Consider the following 19,661-nt stretch of genomic DNA (forward strand, 5'->3'; position numbering starts at 1 on the left):
TTTAATTTGCTTTTTTTGATTATGATTTATTCATATATTGTTTGGTGGGCTAAAAAAGGGGATGGAATCCTTTAGAGCCCCATGCAACTAATAATGGTGTTCTATGCACCTAAAAGTGGGTGGCAACAACCAATGAGTAGGAAAATATTGAACAATGGAAACCCATTCATGGTCTTGCATATGAAAGTGTGTATTAAACTGAGTCACTAATTACAGAAATATACTCGTGTTTGGATCTGTTGCAATGTTATTGACCAAATATAACTGAAGATCGGCTAAATAAAAAGTCCCTTACATAACAAGTCTCTTTCTGTAACTATTTTCAGCGAGAAAGATCTTCCCACTTTAAGTATCCCCATCTTCACCATCACAAAGGCTTTGTGATCTTAAAAAGTTACATATTCTTAAGTAATATCCAGTTTATGAAGGTTATGCGATCAGAGAACTTCCTGAATGGCTTTTTCCATTATGTCCTGGATTAAAAATTAGAATATAGAAACTGATGTTCACTAAAAAAACCTAGTGAATATACCTTGATCTTCCGATCAGATACGACAAACTAAGAGTGCCTTGCTTGATCCAATCATTATAGAAGCACATCATAATACAGGCATCTTCATCAAACATATAATCGATTCCAGTTGCTTCACTAATGCAATCATTAGAAAAATTACATCAACAAAACATATATGACAAATCAAGTAGGGAGTGGATAAATAATGTATTCCAGATTTCAAAGTTTTGACTTGCAGAAGTTTGAGAGTTTGGAAGGAATCATTACTTACAGGCTATCGCTAACTAAAAGACAACGATCGACAAACCTATACTTTCGATGGGTTGACCGCTAACATTCCATTTTAGGGAATATAATTTTTCTAGACTAGTGTTACGAGATGTTGTCCCACATTAATTTGACAAATCAACTCAAAAATAGGCCATTTTATCAATGTTAAAGCCATTTGAAGAGTCTTCTTAGTTGATAAATTGCAGGTTACTACTATTATACTACAAATGTTTATATTCAATTATTTTAGCACCGTAATGTGACATTTGCTATTTTCAGACAATAAGAAAACAACGTTTTTGCTTGAATAAGACGACCAATATGACATATTGTGACATAAAGTCTCACCTCCAGATGCATGCAGGAATTAATAATACTAACTTGGGATTGTACAATGGCAGTTTCATTTTTAGAAATCCATACAATAAGCATTTGACAAATTGTTATCTCACTCTGTCTCTGTACCGATTACGGAGTGTAAACTCTAAAGCTATATACATTCAAAAACCCAAGAACCTAAACCCGACCCGTTTATTATTGTACTATTTGTGTTACCGGTAATTATGACGTATATACATGCAATACTTAAGAGCTGACCAAGTCACGTTAAAGATTAAAACTAACACAGATAAAAGGTATTTGAGGTTTAAACAGGACCTAGTTTAAGTAAAGTTCTTAAAACTAGACAAGTAAGGCAAACAAGTCGGCACACATCTGCAGCACATGAAAAAGTACAATAATTATAGGCACAAATTCTATCTTACTCCTGGTGTTAGTAAGTCTTGGGGCGGAGACAAATTACTCCATATTCAATACAAAAGCATATAGAACGGAAAGCTTTCTGTCAGATTAATTGACTATTTCTACTGAAACTTATAATTCGATGGAACATATTTTTCGCTAGAGAATTGCTGAATGGTAAGAAAGCGCAATAGACAATCACGTCAAAATATATCTGCCCGAAATTATCAAAAATCTCATATCATGTAAAACGGGTACGCTTTATGGATATAAGGTTAAAAAAAATACCTGAAAGACAATCTGATCCCGCGATAAGTTGTTGCGCAAGAACAACCTTTTGTAATTATACACTACAAAAGGTAAGACAAAACAAACCTCAGTTGTCCAATAATGTTCATTTCACATTGTTCAATTCAAATCACTGAAAAATTCGCATCCAGCCATAGTTTTTCATTATTTGTTAATTTTGCACAAATGTTTAGCACTTCATATGCAACCAACTATGATTATTCTGAATCCTGAATTTTTGGTTCCTTCCCCTCAATCCTGAAATTGAGAACCTTATAATCTCCAGTGTACAGAGATACAGTGATTAATCGTTTTTAAGTGATACATTGAGGTACAATTAGAAGCGCTTGCAAAAATTTATTGATAAGGCTGTATACCAGTCTGTAAATCCAGCGCATGATGGTAACTGCTATATTAGCTTCATAATTTTGTTAATAGGTAATCTTATGCACCAAGTTTAATAACTTGTCTTGATTTTTAACAGTAACTAAAGACCTTTTTGCCCCTAGAAATTGCTTGGTGTTTCTGAGTGACAATGTGTCATCACGCAAACGTCATCCATGAATTATAGTATAGCTGAAAGTCACCTCCATCGGATATGTTCGATGAAGGGCCAATATAAGGAAACAGTACTCAGATCTCCTGGAAGACATGAGGTTGCAATCTGTACAGGAAGCAAAATAAGCACAAAAATATCGTGGTGTATGAGGTGAGGTTTTAGTTTTAGCCTTGTGTAAATCGGTAATCATTGGTAATCAACTGAAGTGGAAGTTTAAGTAAGGTAACCGAATTTCCTTTCCCCCTGTAGGATCATCTACGTTGATGATTTATGTCAAAATGGTTGGGGGCCTACTATAGTTAGACGAGAATGGTGACGAACCAACTAATGCTGAAGTCACACCTCACGATCGGCCCTTACGTGGATTGAACCATCGACGCATCAAAGGATCATGGACGCTATGGAGACTGTACAACACAAAAGACGTTATTACAAGAATATATTAGTTAAGGTACAACCACGAAATTACAGAAGTGAAAGAACAACCACTGCCGCGTGGGCCAGTCCATGGCATATCATTGATTGATGCGCGTTGACTATCCTTGACCATGACAGGGATCAGTGATCTGTTCGATATTCAGTGACCCCACAATACTCTCCCACCAGATTCAACGGCCGTTTGAATCGATACCAAACATGTTGGGAGTAGTCGCGCGCCGAAGGTTGCCAGACGATTAATATGAATCCTCCGGGTATTGCCGAGCTGTAAAAGAAATGGAAAGGAGGCTGCAGAAACTGACCGGGAAACAGCGAGTAATAACACGTAACAAGGATGTTGGTTGAATGTTAAGCGATCAATCATAAAAATAATAGAAAAAGAAATGTTTTGGAGTTTTATCAAGTAGCGTTGAAAAATATAGCTCTGACAAGTGGTTGAGTTCCTCAGATGAGAAACGTTAAGTTTGCCGCAAGAGTAGTGATGTCACAGTGATAGTACGATAAGTGTATTATCAATCGATGCCAATGCTTGTACTGCTATCGGTTCAGAGTAGAAAGTCAGTAAGTGTCGTTGACAACTGTTCGTAAGCATCGATTTCTAGTTATATCTATATTTAACAGACTAACTGTAAGTACAAAAGTATAACCGCGAAGATAAATCGTGGTTTTCTTGTGCGAAGCTTCTCATCAACTTGCAGTCAGTTTGGAAAAACTGATAACTGCTGTGAAAATCAATAAGGGTCGAAGAATACAGAGCGAGAGCGAAGGTGGCACGATGAAGTCTCTAAAAGATGATAAACGGTGGGTGCTGCACATGTGTTTGATGAGTGAACCGAAAAATGTCGAAAAGAACATAGGAAACCAAGAGTGTCACTCTGGACTCATGTCAATGATACCAGCGAAAAATGCTGTCAGTGTTGGGGTCCAGACGACAATACCGTTGTCAGTTCGCAGGAGATGCGCTCGACTGCGTAAACCGATGATTCGCGTGAATGTGTGTCGTCAAACCACCAATTGAACTGGACAGGCTTTAGATCGTCGAGTAGTTGAACAGCCGATCGATGTACCGAAATCATCTATTAGATAACAGCCACGCGGAAACAATACTTCATAAGATGAAAAAATACGACGTCGAATTTGAATAACTACAATAGTTCGGATGTGTTGTAATGTCACATCGAAGTAACATCATTTCGTATACTGACAATTGTACTGAACGTTCGGGTGGGCATCGTTAATATAGTAATTGGATGTGCAATAGCAAACATATACGAAGATTTGCGCGGGGTTCGTGGAGAATTTCAGAGGTCGTTTAGATATTTTCCAAACCCGTATTGCATGTGAATAAGCGGAAGACGAAATTGAAGTGATTTTCGTGCGATAAGGAAATCGAGCCATGATTTACTGTGTGAGATAACAGCAAATACAAAGCGCATAGTAAACATTAATTTAAATGGTAATCACCAGTGTAACTAAAGTTTAGGTTTAGATAACGTGATCGTTTCATAAAAAAGCATATTATTTAGCGCTAAGTGACATCAAGTACGACGAAGTGTCTCATTAAGACATGGGCTAAGATTGATCGTGTACATGAAATACGTTTTTTCGGAGTATTTTGACTTACGAGTCATAAATGTACATAGTTTCGACTCAAATTTGACGGCAGTGACAGATTATATGACTACTCGAAGTGAAAGTAGCCGCGAAACGTTATTAAACATCATAAATATTATACGAAATTAACTATCGCAATTATGAAACTCGCCTGGGTTACTCTTGCTCCAAAGTAATTGAAATTTGTTTATTAAATTCGTAGATTAACGAAGCGTTGTAGACTGAATTGGTATACGTCCAAATTTAATTTGAGCCAAACATGTAGCATTGCCTGGCGAAACAGTCTAAACAAGATCTAACATTGCAGGAAATTTATAGTTCAAACTCACCGTAAATTTCTAGCATTTGTATCCTCTGATTTGCCATGGAACTCAGCAATTGGAAGTTAGGCAGGCAGTGGTCAAGAAAGTAAAATATTCTAGTAGATAGTCTCTGATAGTAGTTAGTTGATAGTGATTAGGCAGAAAGATGAATTTATAATCGACAGTTTATCCTGTATTGGTTATACAAGTGGATAAGTTGCAAACAGATATGCGTTCGTGTTGCCTTAAGGTTATACTTACGAGTGGTTGATATTTTAACAGACATATTACACAGGAGCATTTACATGCTGCTAATGCTTGTTAAAGAACCATGATAGTCGATTATAGCCGTAGTTGATTGGTTAGTTCTATCGATTGAACCAATTATTTCAGTTGAAATACTAATCGACAAGGATATGAAGCAACGAATGTTCGGAGCAACTGATTAACATAGGAGACGTAAAAAAGGAAAAATAATAAGTATAGGGTACAATAGAAAAAATCGTAGTGATAGGTTGCGTTATTCGAAGTCTTGCTCACCAGTGTAGGATCATCTACGTTGATGATTTATGTCAAAATGGTTGGGGGCCTACTATAGTTAGACGAGAATGGTGACGAACCAACTAATGCTGAAGTCACACCTCACGATCGGCCCTTACGTGGATTGAACCATCGACGCATCAAAGGATCATGGACGCTATGGAGACTGTACAACACAAAAGACGTTATTACAAGAATATATTAGTTAAGGTACAACCACGAAATTACAGAAGTGAAAGAACAACCACTGCCGCGTGGGCCAGTCCATGGCATATCATTGATTGATGCGCGTTGACTATCCTTGACCATGACAGGGATCAGTGATCTGTTCGATATTCAGTGACCCCACACCCCAATGTTCTTCAGATCAAATTAACTGAAAGCTTACGATAACTATATTTTTGACATTTTGGTTCTCTAAAATCGAAAAGGCATTGTGTGGTCCGTTTTTAGTAAGTAACAAATTAGGCCTGTATAAGATATTGTACTTATATACATTGTCATTTTACTGCCAACATCTCATTTGTTAAATACATCAGATCTCGGAACTTTGATGATAATCGCAGTACGATACTACAATTATTAGGTACCTGCTACTACAGTAAGCCTTACGTAATTGCTACTGTCAATTTTTCAAACAACGAAATCAGATTTTATAGTCTACGATTCAAAATAAATAACTTAAAGATACGACTGCAAGTGTCAATTTTTCTGGCTTTTGTAAAAAAACTTTACTTATTAGTTTCTTTCTATTGATAAAATGGAAGAATTCAGTCTTTCTCAAGGTTCATTCAGTGTGGCAACGTTTTAACTGAATAGGAAATCATGAAGGAACGAACGGTAAATAAACTATGAACACAAATTATGCTTTGAAATTTCATACTTTACATAAGCTTACCTTATCAAAGCTATAGGGACAATAAATGTCAAATGTGAATTCAGTCTAAGGAACTTAATGCAAGCATTGTTTTACCTGAAGCGACAATGGAATGATAAACAGGGAAGGCTGATATGCCTACTCAGTTAACTAGAGCACGACACAATAATTATGATCAAGCGTTAAAGCTATCTGAAGAACTTTAACGAAGAAAGCAAGTTTCCAACAAGGCCAAAATATGTTTACGTAGCATTTCAAAAAAGCTAGAGTATTTATACCATGTTCTTGATCTATCTGTCTAATAATAACAAGGATAGAAATTGTCTCGATCTATTGTAAGGCCTTGACACGATAAGCCTACTGGTTTAAACTTGAGACTACAATACGTGAGCCCAATTGTGACAAACGACCTAAGGCAGAGAGATGAAAACTATGATATCACCTGATTACTTGACATGAGAGAGAGAAGATGTGTCAATTGGAACAGCACTCGACTTATTCCCGATTCTTGATTCCTGATTCAGATCAGTGTAAATAGATACATGAATAAATAGATGACTAACACGGCTACAACGCATAAACGATCAGAGAAATACAATTATATTCACATTGGGCATTAGAGTAGGTGAATAGAGTACGAGAGTTTATATTTAAATTACAATATCTTTGGAATAGAAAATGGCATGTTAGTGAATCATGCATCAAACGAAAGCTTATGGTTTACAGAATAAACTGTGGACCAATCTAAATGTTAGTATTTTACAAACTCTGAATTAAGTGAAATAATGCCCTCGTATATAGCTTCCGTTATTCTTCATGACCTCTTCGGTTCACTGTTCACAACGAGTTAATCGGTGCGAAAGCTTGAATAATCTATACAGACGTCAAATAAACTTAAATGCTACACGAGTTCCGACTGCTCGCATATTATGATCTGTGACCTATCAATTCTCGTGTAAACTAAATCACCAGTCAGAACACGACTTACACAACCTTAGCATTGTGCCAAACCAATGACGCGGTAACCTGTAAGAGCAGCCTAAATTCTTTGTCAGTCATTCTCGTCAAGCCCTGCCTGTTGATTAACTCCGCCTGTAGCTCCTCCGGGGCGACTGCCAGTCCCAAGCCCGGATGAAGGAGGAGGGTTGGGCATGCGGTTAGCGACCCTATCTTGCAGAAAACTAACTGGCTAAAAAACGCCAACCAGAAAAACATATTATTGTTCAAACTGCCTGTTGACTTCAGAGCACCAATATCAACTTTCACTGTATGAACCATATATTTCGGACACACTTGGGTTATTTACAAGCAAACCAGACGAAATCATACCGTAAAATAGAAGATAACAATCATAAGAAATCAAATCATACAGTAGCTATGATTGTAAGACACTAACTGATAAATTTGGAATAACTTAAGAATAGTAAATCATATAATAAAAACCAATAGGTCAAATGGATGCATATAATGAAAAGAATATGAATGTTCATATAATATATTTACTTATTAGTTATACAATATGAATATATATAAGATCGGTCTATAACTAATTCCTATTGTTATCGTCCACTTGTTCTTCGTCAGGATATAACATCATCAGAGAGTTGATAAACGTGAAGACCATACGATCGTTTTTGTTGTTTACTGGTATGTGGATTATGCCACAGGTTTCAAGCACTAGGAGTCAAAGAGGGATGAAAATTCTACTACTTTAGCAAAAACATCTGGTAATATATGATGTTATATTGGTTGAACATACTGCTACAATGTTTTCTGACAGTTGTCTGCATTCACTTATCCGAAATACTGATGTTCAGTAAGTTTTGCAAAAAGAGGAGCAGGCAGCACAATTATAACAATATTTTTATATAATAAACTCGAGAACCGATCATGAAGTTAAAGAGCTTATGGTTACCGATAGACAACAACCGACTTTGTGAATCCGTTGTAGAGCAGTTTCCATATAAAGTAACTAGTAAAACAGATATGCTATAATGTTTGAACATTTGGACTATAGACAACATACATGCGTGAAAAAGCTTTTGAATCTATCACTAGGGTGAATGTAGTAACCTGTATTAATGAAATTCGGTATGACCAGGAGTCCTATATATACCAGCATCAAAATCAAGAACACAAATAGAACTATTGCTTCTGAAGATTAAGGCAGCCGCGGAATCATGTACGAAAGATATCATAAATTGCAGTGAACACCTAAATTACACAAGTCTGTCGCGTCACAACTGCTTTAGCTTTATATTACTTTCCTACTAACAAACGTTTAATTTCTGCCTTCTTAGTTACCTCATGGAAATTATGTATGATTCGTATTTTTGATTATTTATACACTATTGTCAGCTGGTGAGTAAAATTAGTGAATTAGTTTCAAATATATATTCTACTCCTGATAAAATGTGTTGGTATACCTGTTTTGTTCGATTAGGACTTTTGGCACTTTCGCAGAAATTTAGTAGTATCAGAGTAAAATATAGTTTAAATACGAGATAATTCGACTGTCCTTAGCTTCGAATATATTGAGGTTAGGAACTATATTGTATTTAATACAGAGATGTGAAATGAACATGATTTTATGCTCACTTTGGAATACAATATCTGACTGAGGATATGACTGTCAAATGTACCAGTTCATTTTTAGTAGCTAACTTGACCTCAGTTGTGTGGTTAATTTGAATGCCTTAAATGTGAATCTTTTGGAAATACCTCGGACCTCAGCCTGTATATCTATATATTTGTTTGTAGTGTCCAGTACAATATCTAATTTTAGTTTAACAGCACGATATCCTGTCAAATTGTTGTAATAATCAGATGTCCATAAAGTCCTCTTGAGGAAGATTTTTCGCAAATTATCTAGAAAGTAAGAAGACTAAACAAACAATTACTGAAATTACAGAATAATAATTATATATTTTTGCAAGGGCATGTACACGCCATTTTTATAGGGATGATCTACAAGTTACAACATTTATTGGTTCACAGTATGCATCCCGAGCAGGGTTGTCAAATAAATATAATCTATGAAAGTGAATATCAGTTCATTCGTCCAGTGTAGTCTACAAAATGTTTTCCAAAGTGGCATCGCGTCCAGGTTGCACACCAGACCCGATCTCGGCAAACTGTGTTAGGATTTCGGTTACGCTAATGCTACTTTTTAAGTTTATAGTTGTTATAAAGTAGACTTGTAGAGCATTTAGCTTGATCTAAAACCGTGAGAAAGCGCGTACAGCGAGTTTGTCCATGATGTCAGAAGTTCCATAGCTTTGTCCTCAGAGCAAGATTCTGTGTAGAACACCAAGTCCAATGTTTCGATTGAAAGACCACAGGTGTCAACTTCATGTTAACGCAAACTGTCTATAAATCCACATCCCTGTCAAACGGCTGCACTGACAAAACGAAAAGGAGAGTATATCCTGGGATCCTAAAACATGTGCTAATAAACTTAGATGAAATAGAAATATTTCAAATGACCTAATCTCTAGTAACTCTCTGATAGATCACATCCGATTGATGTCTTGAAACCGTTCAAGTTGATCGGCAGAGAGGATCCCTGACCTCATGAAGTTCCTGAAGCCACTGCTTTCAGGCGTTAGATTGCTTTGTTTAAAAAGAGGAAGTTGATAAACATTTCTCCGACATATGACAAAAGAGTTTAACTATGTCTCTGCACTGGTAATAACGTTACTATTTTCGACTCTTCTGTATTGGTAATTTGGCTCTAACTGAGCTTTAGTCATTCTATTCGTATTTATTATTAGCATCAGCCACTTATTTCTAGCCCTTTGTTCGTTTTTACTAACAAGGTCGTTAGATGTTTAGTATTATTCTACTCAGCCACCTAAATTTATCTACATTCTTGTTATACGGTTCTGAGATATATTCAAAGCAAGTTCCATTTACATTCATTTTTGTAAGAAATTTAGAATTAATTCGTGAATGATTTTTAAATATTACAGGTTGTAAGCAACTGACAGATACAACGAAAAAAAAGTGAATTCACGTTATTCTCCTCAAGCCTCTGTTATTGCTATATTCAAGATTACAAAGGTAACTCCACGTATGGGTATATAATTTCAGCCAGATCATTTTTATATTTATTTACCTGAACACATAAATATTGGTGCAAGGAAGCACAAGATATATATGCGCCACACAAATCCCATTTGATTTGTGTGAGGGTTGTGATACTACCCAGGTGCCCAAACTGAAGCAGGTGGTTTTCTTAGGAGGCCACAACCGGAGCCTTTGACCTAAAGATCTGATCCACAAGACAGTGGAGCATCGTAAGGAAATGCAGTCCCATGGTAGCCGGTGACCAACGATCGATTCGTACGCCAATTGTTCCCTCAGGATACTGGAGCCCATGTACACCATTGGTTTTGAATCAGGGTTTTCCAACTCCCCTAGGTGAACTTTCCGTGTCCACCAGCCCGGTTAAAGCACCGGAAATTCGCTTTTCATCCCCTCAATTTCGTAAACAGCAGTAATGGCACGAGAATGCAGTGAGTAGGACTTCCGTGGCAGAGGCTATATATTCGCGTGGCCATGTGAGAGCATTTCGAGAGGGAGGGCGGACTCTCCCCACTCTCGGCCATACCAGGGCACTTGTGGGCAACCGCTCAGCCAGATTGCATCCAATACAACTTAATTTTCATAACAAAAACAATGGTAATCTGCATGAAACTAATTTTACTGACAAAACATTATTATCATTATTCATATAACACCATAAGTTAACTGTATTTACCTTATGAATTTATTTATACACATTTCTCTAGGGAAAAAAAGAGGTGAAAAAGGCAGATAAGAAAGCAAAACACCAGGAAAGCAGTAAATCAACGAAAAACAATTACCGGTATGATCAAAATATAAAAAAAACCCGAAAGGAACTCTATAAAATGCCATTAATTGAGGTGGTTTATAATACAAGAAGCGTTATACCAAAGAAATTGGAAAAGGGGGGTACAAATTACATGGTTTGAAAAAAAAAGATCATCGTTTATGATTTTGACCAGGTAGGTATAGGAAACTGGCGAACACGAACACTTGATTCATCTAGTCTATCGACAGGATGAAGATATACATTTAATGTAGAAAATATTTGACGATTAAGTACGGAGAAACGACTTAAACGTGCAGCCATTCGTTCCAGAGACTAAATGGTAAAAAAGAAAATGAGAGGGAAACCGTTTTAATTTAACATAATTGAAATACTTTTTACATCGACTGATAAACTCTAGTATGTTGAGTCACCAAATAACAGTACTTATAGCTCTTTACTAAAATTGAAATCGTTTCAATCTATATTTACTCCCTGTGGATCACTTAGCAATTAAACTATCAAAACTGTGGATCAATTTACCACAGTAACAATTCATATACCATATTAAAACAGACAGATATAACGGCACATTAATAGGTAGTACTTATTACACACTAATAATAATAATATGGAACTCAAAACAACTGTCAACTAATTTCAAAGTGAGAATATTCAATAAGAACGTCGAGACAATCCTACTGTACGGAGCTGAAACGTGGAGAACTACTACGACCATCATCAGGAAGGTATTTATCAACAGATGTCTTCGCAAAATACTCAACATCCATTGGCCGGATACTATCAGCAACAGCGTTTTATGGGATAGGACAAATCAGCTTCCAGCTGAAGAGGAAATTAGGAAAACACGTTGGAAGTGGATAGGACATGCATTAAGGAAATCATCAATGTGCATTACAAGGCAATCCCTAACTTGGAATCCAGAAGGGAAGAGGAAAAAAGGAAGGCCAAAGAACACATCACGTTGGGAAATAGAAGCAGATATGAAAAGGATGAATGTTAACTGGAAAAAATTGGAAAGGATTGCTCAGGACAGAGTTGGATGGAGAATGCTGGTGGGCGGCCTATGCTCCTCGACGAGGGGTAACAGGCGTAAGTAAGTAAGTTAGTTAGTTAGTAAGTAAGTAATAAGTTTTAATAAAACTTACAACCCCCATTGGTGTCACATCTTTTTTATCGATTCGTTGTAGTCGTAAAATAAGACTACCAAAATCAAGTGCTTCAAATTGACGTTGTTGACCTAATAATAAAATGATTGCACATCCAGCCCAATTTAATCCTTCACCAAACATTTCTTCAATTGTATATTCATTCTGTCCAAATGGTGTACAAAATACTAATTGAATAGCAGACCATAAACGATGAAAATGTGTATAACTTTCTAAGCCAAGTATATCATTATTATTATAATGTGTAGTAGTTCCATTACATATGGAATTACGTTTAGCAATATTGGAAAGACGATTCCAAGTATTTCCATCAGAATCTTCTTCATGAAGAAAATTTTTAATTTTATTAAGAACCTATTCATAAGAAGTAGAAAATGCAAGACATCGAGAGAAATTAAAATAATAAAAAAAAATGTTAATTTTTAATCATGAATTTGCAATCTGTGGAAAAATCGAGGTAAGCCAGATAACTACTATCCCTCCGTACGATTATTGCATCTAGTATACATAAATTTTTAGCCCCAAAATGCCCTTGTACGGCCGAGAGTGGGAAGAGTCCGCTCTCCCTCTCGAAATGCTCTCACATGGCCACGCGAATATATAGCCTCTGCCACGGAAGTCCTACTCACTGCATTCTCGTGCCACAGGTGTTGTTTACGAGTTAGAGAGGATGAAAAGCGAATTTCCGGTGCTTTAACCGGGCTGGTGGACACGGAAAGTTCACCTAGGGGAGTTGGAAAACCCTGATTTCAAACCAATGGTGCACATGGGCTCCAGTATCCTGAGGGAACAATTGGCGTACGAATCGATCGTTGGTCACCGGCTACCATGGGACTGCATTTCCTTACGATGCTCCACTGTCTTGTGGATCAGATCTTTAGGTCAAAGACTCCGGGTGTGACCCCCTAAGAAAACCACCTGCTTCAGTTTGGGCACCTGGGTAGTATCACAGCCGTCACACAAATCAAATGAGATTTGTGTGGCACATATATATCTGGTGCCTTCCTGTACCAATATTTATGTGTTTAAATAAAAAAAGATTTTCAGCAATCATACAAGCATCTCAAATATGTAACTATTTTACACAAGTTTTAATTAGTTATTAAGTAACCCAAAGGGGCAAAGCAGTTACATATACCATAGCTTTTGGCAAACTATTCTTGTATGTCCTATATTTCAGAATCATCCATTGAAATACTTCCTATAAATTGAAGCATTCAATGATAAATAATTCATTGTACGGTCGGAAATTATGTTTAAAAATCATTTCTGTTGTTAGTATTATAAGAATCATGATTTTTGGTTAACTTCAAAGTGAGGTATCCGTTCACAATATTTAAAACCAACTTGATTAGGTTTGTGGATCACATTCTATACGGATTCACATGAGAAAAAGTAGAGGAAAATACAAACTTGCGAACATGCACGAATGGAAATGTAAAAGAGTATAGAAAGAGACGTTTTTTCATGGAATCAATAGTAATTAGCTGAACATAAAAGATCGAATCCGACAGAGAGCACCAGTTCCCTCAAGATTACAGGTACACCTTGCTGACGAGTGCTAAGTAGCACAAAACCCGGGTCCAGGATTTCCTGTTGACCACCTCTAACCACCATCTTATCTCAACATAGTTCACTCAGTGTCGAACCACCTAGACTAGTGACCACATTGCAACTTGACCGATAGCATTCGATCAGCACTAAGACGGACTTGACACGCATAACATTGATCGCCACCCAGTGATCAATCAATTGTGAAGACCAAATAAATGTTTGGTTAAAAGTTTTGGTGAAGTTCTCTGAACTAGATGAATAAATTGCAGAATATTTACTGTCATTCTAGACGACAACTTCAAAGAACTGGACATCAAAACCGTCCCACCTGAATTACAAATTTTCTTCATAATTACTTAATAATCTTGGAAATAAACAGTATAGGTATAACACGTCAGAATACATTATACAATAGGAATGAAAAAGTGATTAACATAAAAGCGATGAAAATTGTTTTTGGTTATTTAAAGATAACTTTTAAAAACTTACAAATTCGAATAGTGTTAAACCAGAACAAAGTCGTTCTTTCGTTAGTATTTCATTCTCTTTAGCTAAAGATAATTGCTGTGTGAATAGAAGAAAAAAAACGAGAAATTACAATGAAAAGGAATAAATCCAATATGAAAATAACTCAAGTTTTAACTTGAAAAGTTAAATTAGTGGATGGTATATGAGCAACTCGTGAAACTGGTTGACATGGAATCGAATCTGTCAGGGAGCATCAGTTCCCTCAAGGTTACAGGTACACCTTGTTGACGACTGACATATAGCACGAAACCTAGGTCCAGGATTTCCTGACGACTATCTTCAACCACTATCTCGACCAGATCATTTTTTTTATTTTATATCCTGTCACCTTTTTTTGTTAACACTAAAAATTGTATACTTGTGTGTTTTATGGAGTTTTGTCTAGTTTTTAGATGGCTTTTATAACGGGCTGATACCTGTCGAAGAATCAATGAAATACAGGCAGCTCATTTGATTAGGTTGAGACTTCTTCAGCAGTGCTCAAAAGTGAGTCTATGGGCAATCGCACTCCTAATATCCAAGCTTTGCAGCAACCATGCTTAATTACTTACGCTTGTTACCCCTCTTCGAGGAGCATAGGCTGCTCACTAGCATTCCCCATCCAACTCTGTCATGAACAATACTTTCGAGTTCTTTCCAGTTACTATTCATTCCTTTCATGTTTGCTTCCGATTCCCAAAGCAGTGCGTTCTTAAGCCCCCCTTTTTTCTGTTTCCCCTCAAGATTCTAAGTTAGCGCTTGACTTGTGATGCAGTTCAGTGATTCCCTCAGTGTATGTACTATCCACTTCCAACGTCTTTTCCTAATTTCCTCTTCAGTTGGAAGTTGGTTTGTTCTCTCCCACAGTAGGCTGTTGTTGGTGCTGTTGATGGTATCCGGCCAACAACTATTGAGTATCTTGCGTAGACAATTGTTTAGAAATATTTCTACTTTTTGACAATGGTTGTGGTAGTTCTCCACGTTTCAGCTCTGTAAAGTAGAACTGTCTTGACTTTCGTTTTGAAGACTTTTACTTTGATATTGACCGAGAGTGGTGTAATGCCTCTATAGTTCTAACATTTTTTCAGTTGTCCTTTGCTTCAGTTTCATCTTGGAAACCACCAAGTGGTGGTCTGAAGCTATGTCAGTATATTTCCTAATTCTCACGTCTTCCACTGTCCTTCTGAATTTTTCACTGATGCAAATATGATCGATCTGATTCACTGTAATGTGATCCGATGAGAAACATGTAACTCCAACTAGGCAGTCCTCACCTACTAACATGACTCAGACTGACATTCACTGGCAATATCAATTGATGCTACGGGAAGTTTCGGTTGCCGTTTTGTTTCTTCTAAACTACAACTACTTTAACTAACATAACGCGTTGAGGTTGGGATTACGTAATATATATCTCAGCTACTCAGTTATAAGAAATTTAGTTTCATCACCAGATTTTATATCTTTACTTAATAAAACTACATTTAAAATCAAGTTATAGTAAAATAAGTATGCTGTTACGTCCTTGAATCTTTCTACCCACTTTGTGCCGAGTATGACCTGTGTAATGTAGATTAAGACCTTGACCCGGTAGGCTGACTGGCTTAACCTCTGAGGCTAATATGCGTGAGTTCGAAGTGGGGGTAGAGAGACGAAAACTATTCTATCCCTGATTGGCTGGCAAGCACGCGAGAGAGAGAAGATAAAGACAGCTGGAACGCTAATCACTTTATTCCAACCCCGATCTAGCACTCGAATTCCCAATTCAGATTAGGGTGAAAGGTTACATGAATAAATAGATGAATAGGCTGGCCACAACGTACAATAATTAGGAAAATACAATTATGTCCAAAACTGGGGGATTATAGTAGAAAATAGGGTACAAAAGATTACGTCTAAATTACAGTAGCTTTAAAACAGAAAATGCTATGGCAGTGAATTATACATCAAACGAAAGCTTATGATCTGTAGATTAGGCTAGGGGCAAAAGTAAATGTTACAGTTTTACAAGCTTTGAATTAAATGAATTAACGTCCCCAAAAATAGCTTCCGTAATTTGTTAAGGCTTCTTGTTTTGCGGTTCACATCATATGCTATCTAATTTTAAAAAATTTATCCGGGCTTGGGACTAGCAGTAGCCCTAGAAGGGCTCCAGGCGGTGGATCTGATGCGGATGTGAAGGCGAGGATCGGCGAAGCGAGAGCAGCACATTTACAACTGAAGAACATCTGGAACTCAAAACAATTGTTAACCAACATCAAGATCACAATTTTCAAAACAAATGTCAAGGCAGTTCTACTGTAAGGGTTGGAGACGTGGAAAACTACGAAAGCCATCAACCAGAAGATACAGGTGTTTTTTAAACAGTTGTCTACGCAAAATACTTCGAATCCGTTGGTCAGAAACTATCAACAACAACCTAGTGTGGGAGAGAACAAACCAGATTTCAGTGGAGGAAGAAATGAGGAAGAAGCGCTGGAAGTGGATAGGACACACATTGAGGAAATTGCCCAACTGCATCACAAGAGAAGCCCTCACATGGAATCCTGAAGGCCAAACGAGAAGAGGAAGACCAAACAACACATTACGCTGGGAAGTGGAGACAGACATGAAACGAATGAACAAAAATTGGATAGAACTAGAAAGACAAGCCGAAGACAGAGTGGGTTAGAGAATGCTGGTCAGCAGCCTATGCTCCATTGAGGGTAACAGACGTAAGTAATAAGTAAGTAAGTAAATAAAATCTACCAAATTAGATTGATAAATATTGGTGACAGATCTTAAGATGATGACGACTGATTATTTCAAAATATCGTCGTCGAAAACTGACTCATAAATTGATCCAATATAACACACTATGGATTAGCTTGAACAATTAAATCAATATAAACAATGAAGCCATCAAGAAAACGAACAAAAGGAAAACACTATTTTAAAAGTAGAATACAAGATTAGAGATGATAAATGACATATAGATCACGTACACTCGTATATGAGATGTTATATATAGATATAAGACATTAACTTACATCTTCAGTACCAATACGTGATACAACTAATACAATATTCATTGATTCTTGTTTCTTTTGTAATTCTTTATATTGTATTTCACGTTCACGTCTTAATTCATTAATTGATTTAACTTTTAATCCTTCTATTATGAGTATAACAGAGAAAAAGGAGGAATAACACTAGCAACAATGATATATATATATAACTACTTGTACATTATTATCATACAGCAACAAGTTTGGTATGACAGAATATCAAGAAATGTACCATACACAATTTAGGGTTTGCCAAATTCTTAAGGTATATCCTTTGTACTTGTCAAACACTAATGACATGAAGAAAGTACAACGTCTTTGGAACATAATATTATATATATATATATATATATATATATATATATATTCTGTATTCCTCATCAAATACAACAATTCTGGCAAATATACAAAGTCTATGAGGAAATCACCCAATTGCGTCACGAGACAAGCCCTCACACGTAATCCTGAAGACAAAAGGCGAAGAGGAAGACCAAAGAACACATTACGCCGAGAAATAGAGACAGACATGAGAAGAATGAACAAAAACTGGATGGGATTATAAAGGTAGGCCCAGGACAGAGTGGGTTGGAGAATGGTTGTCGGCGATTTGTGCTTGATTGAGGGTAACAGGCGTAAGTAAAAGTGTCAAAAAACGAGCCAATTAAGCCTTTGAAAAATCAACACCATGAAAACAAAATGGGATTTTACAGGTTGTTTTGTTTTCGTATTACATACTTCATGAAGTTGATATCTATTATTATTGATAACTTACGTTAAGGCTTCAATTTTACTAAAAACAAATAAGGTGATTTATATAGGAAACTATCCCTTGATCTTTTAATATTGAAGTTTAAATAATAAAATCAAAAAAAGTTAAATGATACATTTACAATTGTAATGATAATCTATTCAGTTAGTCAGTCAGTCACAACGTAGAACTTCGTACGTACGTACGTACATCAGTTCGAGTTGCCATACCACATTAGCACAGAGATGAAGTTGTCGATTCAAATCCCATAGTGGTAGAAGTAGTAAGAGTATAAGCATTATGTGAAAGATTAGGATTTGAAGAAGTTATTGAAGGAGCATAATACAGTGAAATAAATTTGGAAAAAGAAAAAAGAGACGGACATGAAGAATTCAGAAGATTAGAATTTGGAAGAACAGAAAGATCGGATGCACCTTCGCCATTGCAAACGATTTTGAACCATGTCATCCAAGGTCTCTAACCATCGGTTGCTATCGACTCGAGGATCCCAACCAGGTAGTCTACACCTACCAGCATGACTCAGTCCAACTGCCAGTGACTTCATGGATCTGTGCAACTTTTTGGTCTGGCCGCCCATAGCTTTCTTCCAACCCACTCCTACACCATAAAACATTGCACGTCGGGACAGTCGGTGGTTGGGCATACGTAACACATGTCCCAGCCATCTCAACTGATGAAGTTTCATTACTTCATCCATTGATTTGCCATCCTTACCTAGTACCCACTTCCTAACAACTGCATTACTTACCCGGTGGTCCCAGGATATACGAGCAATGCTTCGAAGACACCTATGATCGAATACTAGTAGCCTACGAATATCCTCTACTCTTACCGGCCATGTTTCACTGCCATAAGTTAGGACGGAACGAACTGCCGCACAGTAAACCCGTCCTTTAGTTGCTAGACGGATATCTCGCCTACGTCATAAATGACGAAAGTTGGCGAAAGCTAGACGAGCCTTTTGTATCCGTGCTGAGATTTCGTCACACACCAGATTACAAGGGCTGAATAAATTTATACCATTGAAGAGTGTATAAGACTTTTTTTGAGTCGACAGGTAATAAACTACTTTACTTGGGAGGCAAAACCCCCTAATCACACGTCCTCGTCATGCTTCCCAGATCATGGGATTGTTCTCATGAACTAACGTGAGAGGTAACCCGGGTGGTAGGGATCGGCCCTAATCAACCACTCTACCTATACCCACACAAATGATTACGAAAGCTACAAAGAATCATTGCATAATTATTATTGTTGGTTTAAAAAGAAAGAATGAGTCTGCCCCCAAAAAATACAGAAAAGAAAAAAAGATGTAATGATTCTGCGTAAGCAATGCAAAAACAGCTATTGAGCCCCGGTAGTTGTGCTGTGCTTTGATGTAGTATTCTTTTCCAGAAGGGCCTACTAGGCTTCACCATATTCCTATAGCTGGAAGGGGGGGGGTAAAGCTGATAAAGCAATGACTAAAGTAAGTTAAATTAAGTAGTTTGAAATAATAGAATATTGATCATTGGAGAGAATCTGTTATGGTGAAGAAGATTTGTAGCTCAGGTAGATGATTTTGATGAAGTTTTGTTCTCTGAGCTGGATGGTTTGGTCGTGGAGCTTTCATCGTCC

General features: G+C 36.9%; 1 protein-coding gene across 2 annotated transcripts in view; it reads right to left on the reverse strand.

Annotated features, from left to right (window-relative positions):
- Positions 1-11,157: 11,157 nt before the first annotated feature.
- The window catches only part of Smp_150980.1 (P53 inducible protein-related), a gene marked incomplete at both ends in the record, with an annotated part of 39,541 nt that continues 31,037 nt past the window's right edge, over positions 11,158-19,661 (reverse strand). For both annotated transcript variants that reach the window (XM_018797495.1, XM_018797496.1), the window contains 4 exons: positions 11,158-11,313; positions 12,147-12,521; positions 14,211-14,285; positions 17,258-17,322. In XM_018797495.1, coding sequence (XP_018652532.1) covers positions 11,158-11,313; positions 12,147-12,521; positions 14,211-14,285; positions 17,258-17,322 — 671 coding nt within the window. The remainder of the gene's footprint in view (positions 11,314-12,146; positions 12,522-14,210; positions 14,286-17,257; positions 17,323-19,661) is intronic.

The sequence above is a fragment of the Schistosoma mansoni genome, chromosome 4 (genome assembly GCF_000237925.1).
Source record: "Schistosoma mansoni strain Puerto Rico chromosome 4, complete genome".
NCBI lineage: Eukaryota > Metazoa > Platyhelminthes > Trematoda > Strigeidida > Schistosomatidae > Schistosoma > Schistosoma mansoni.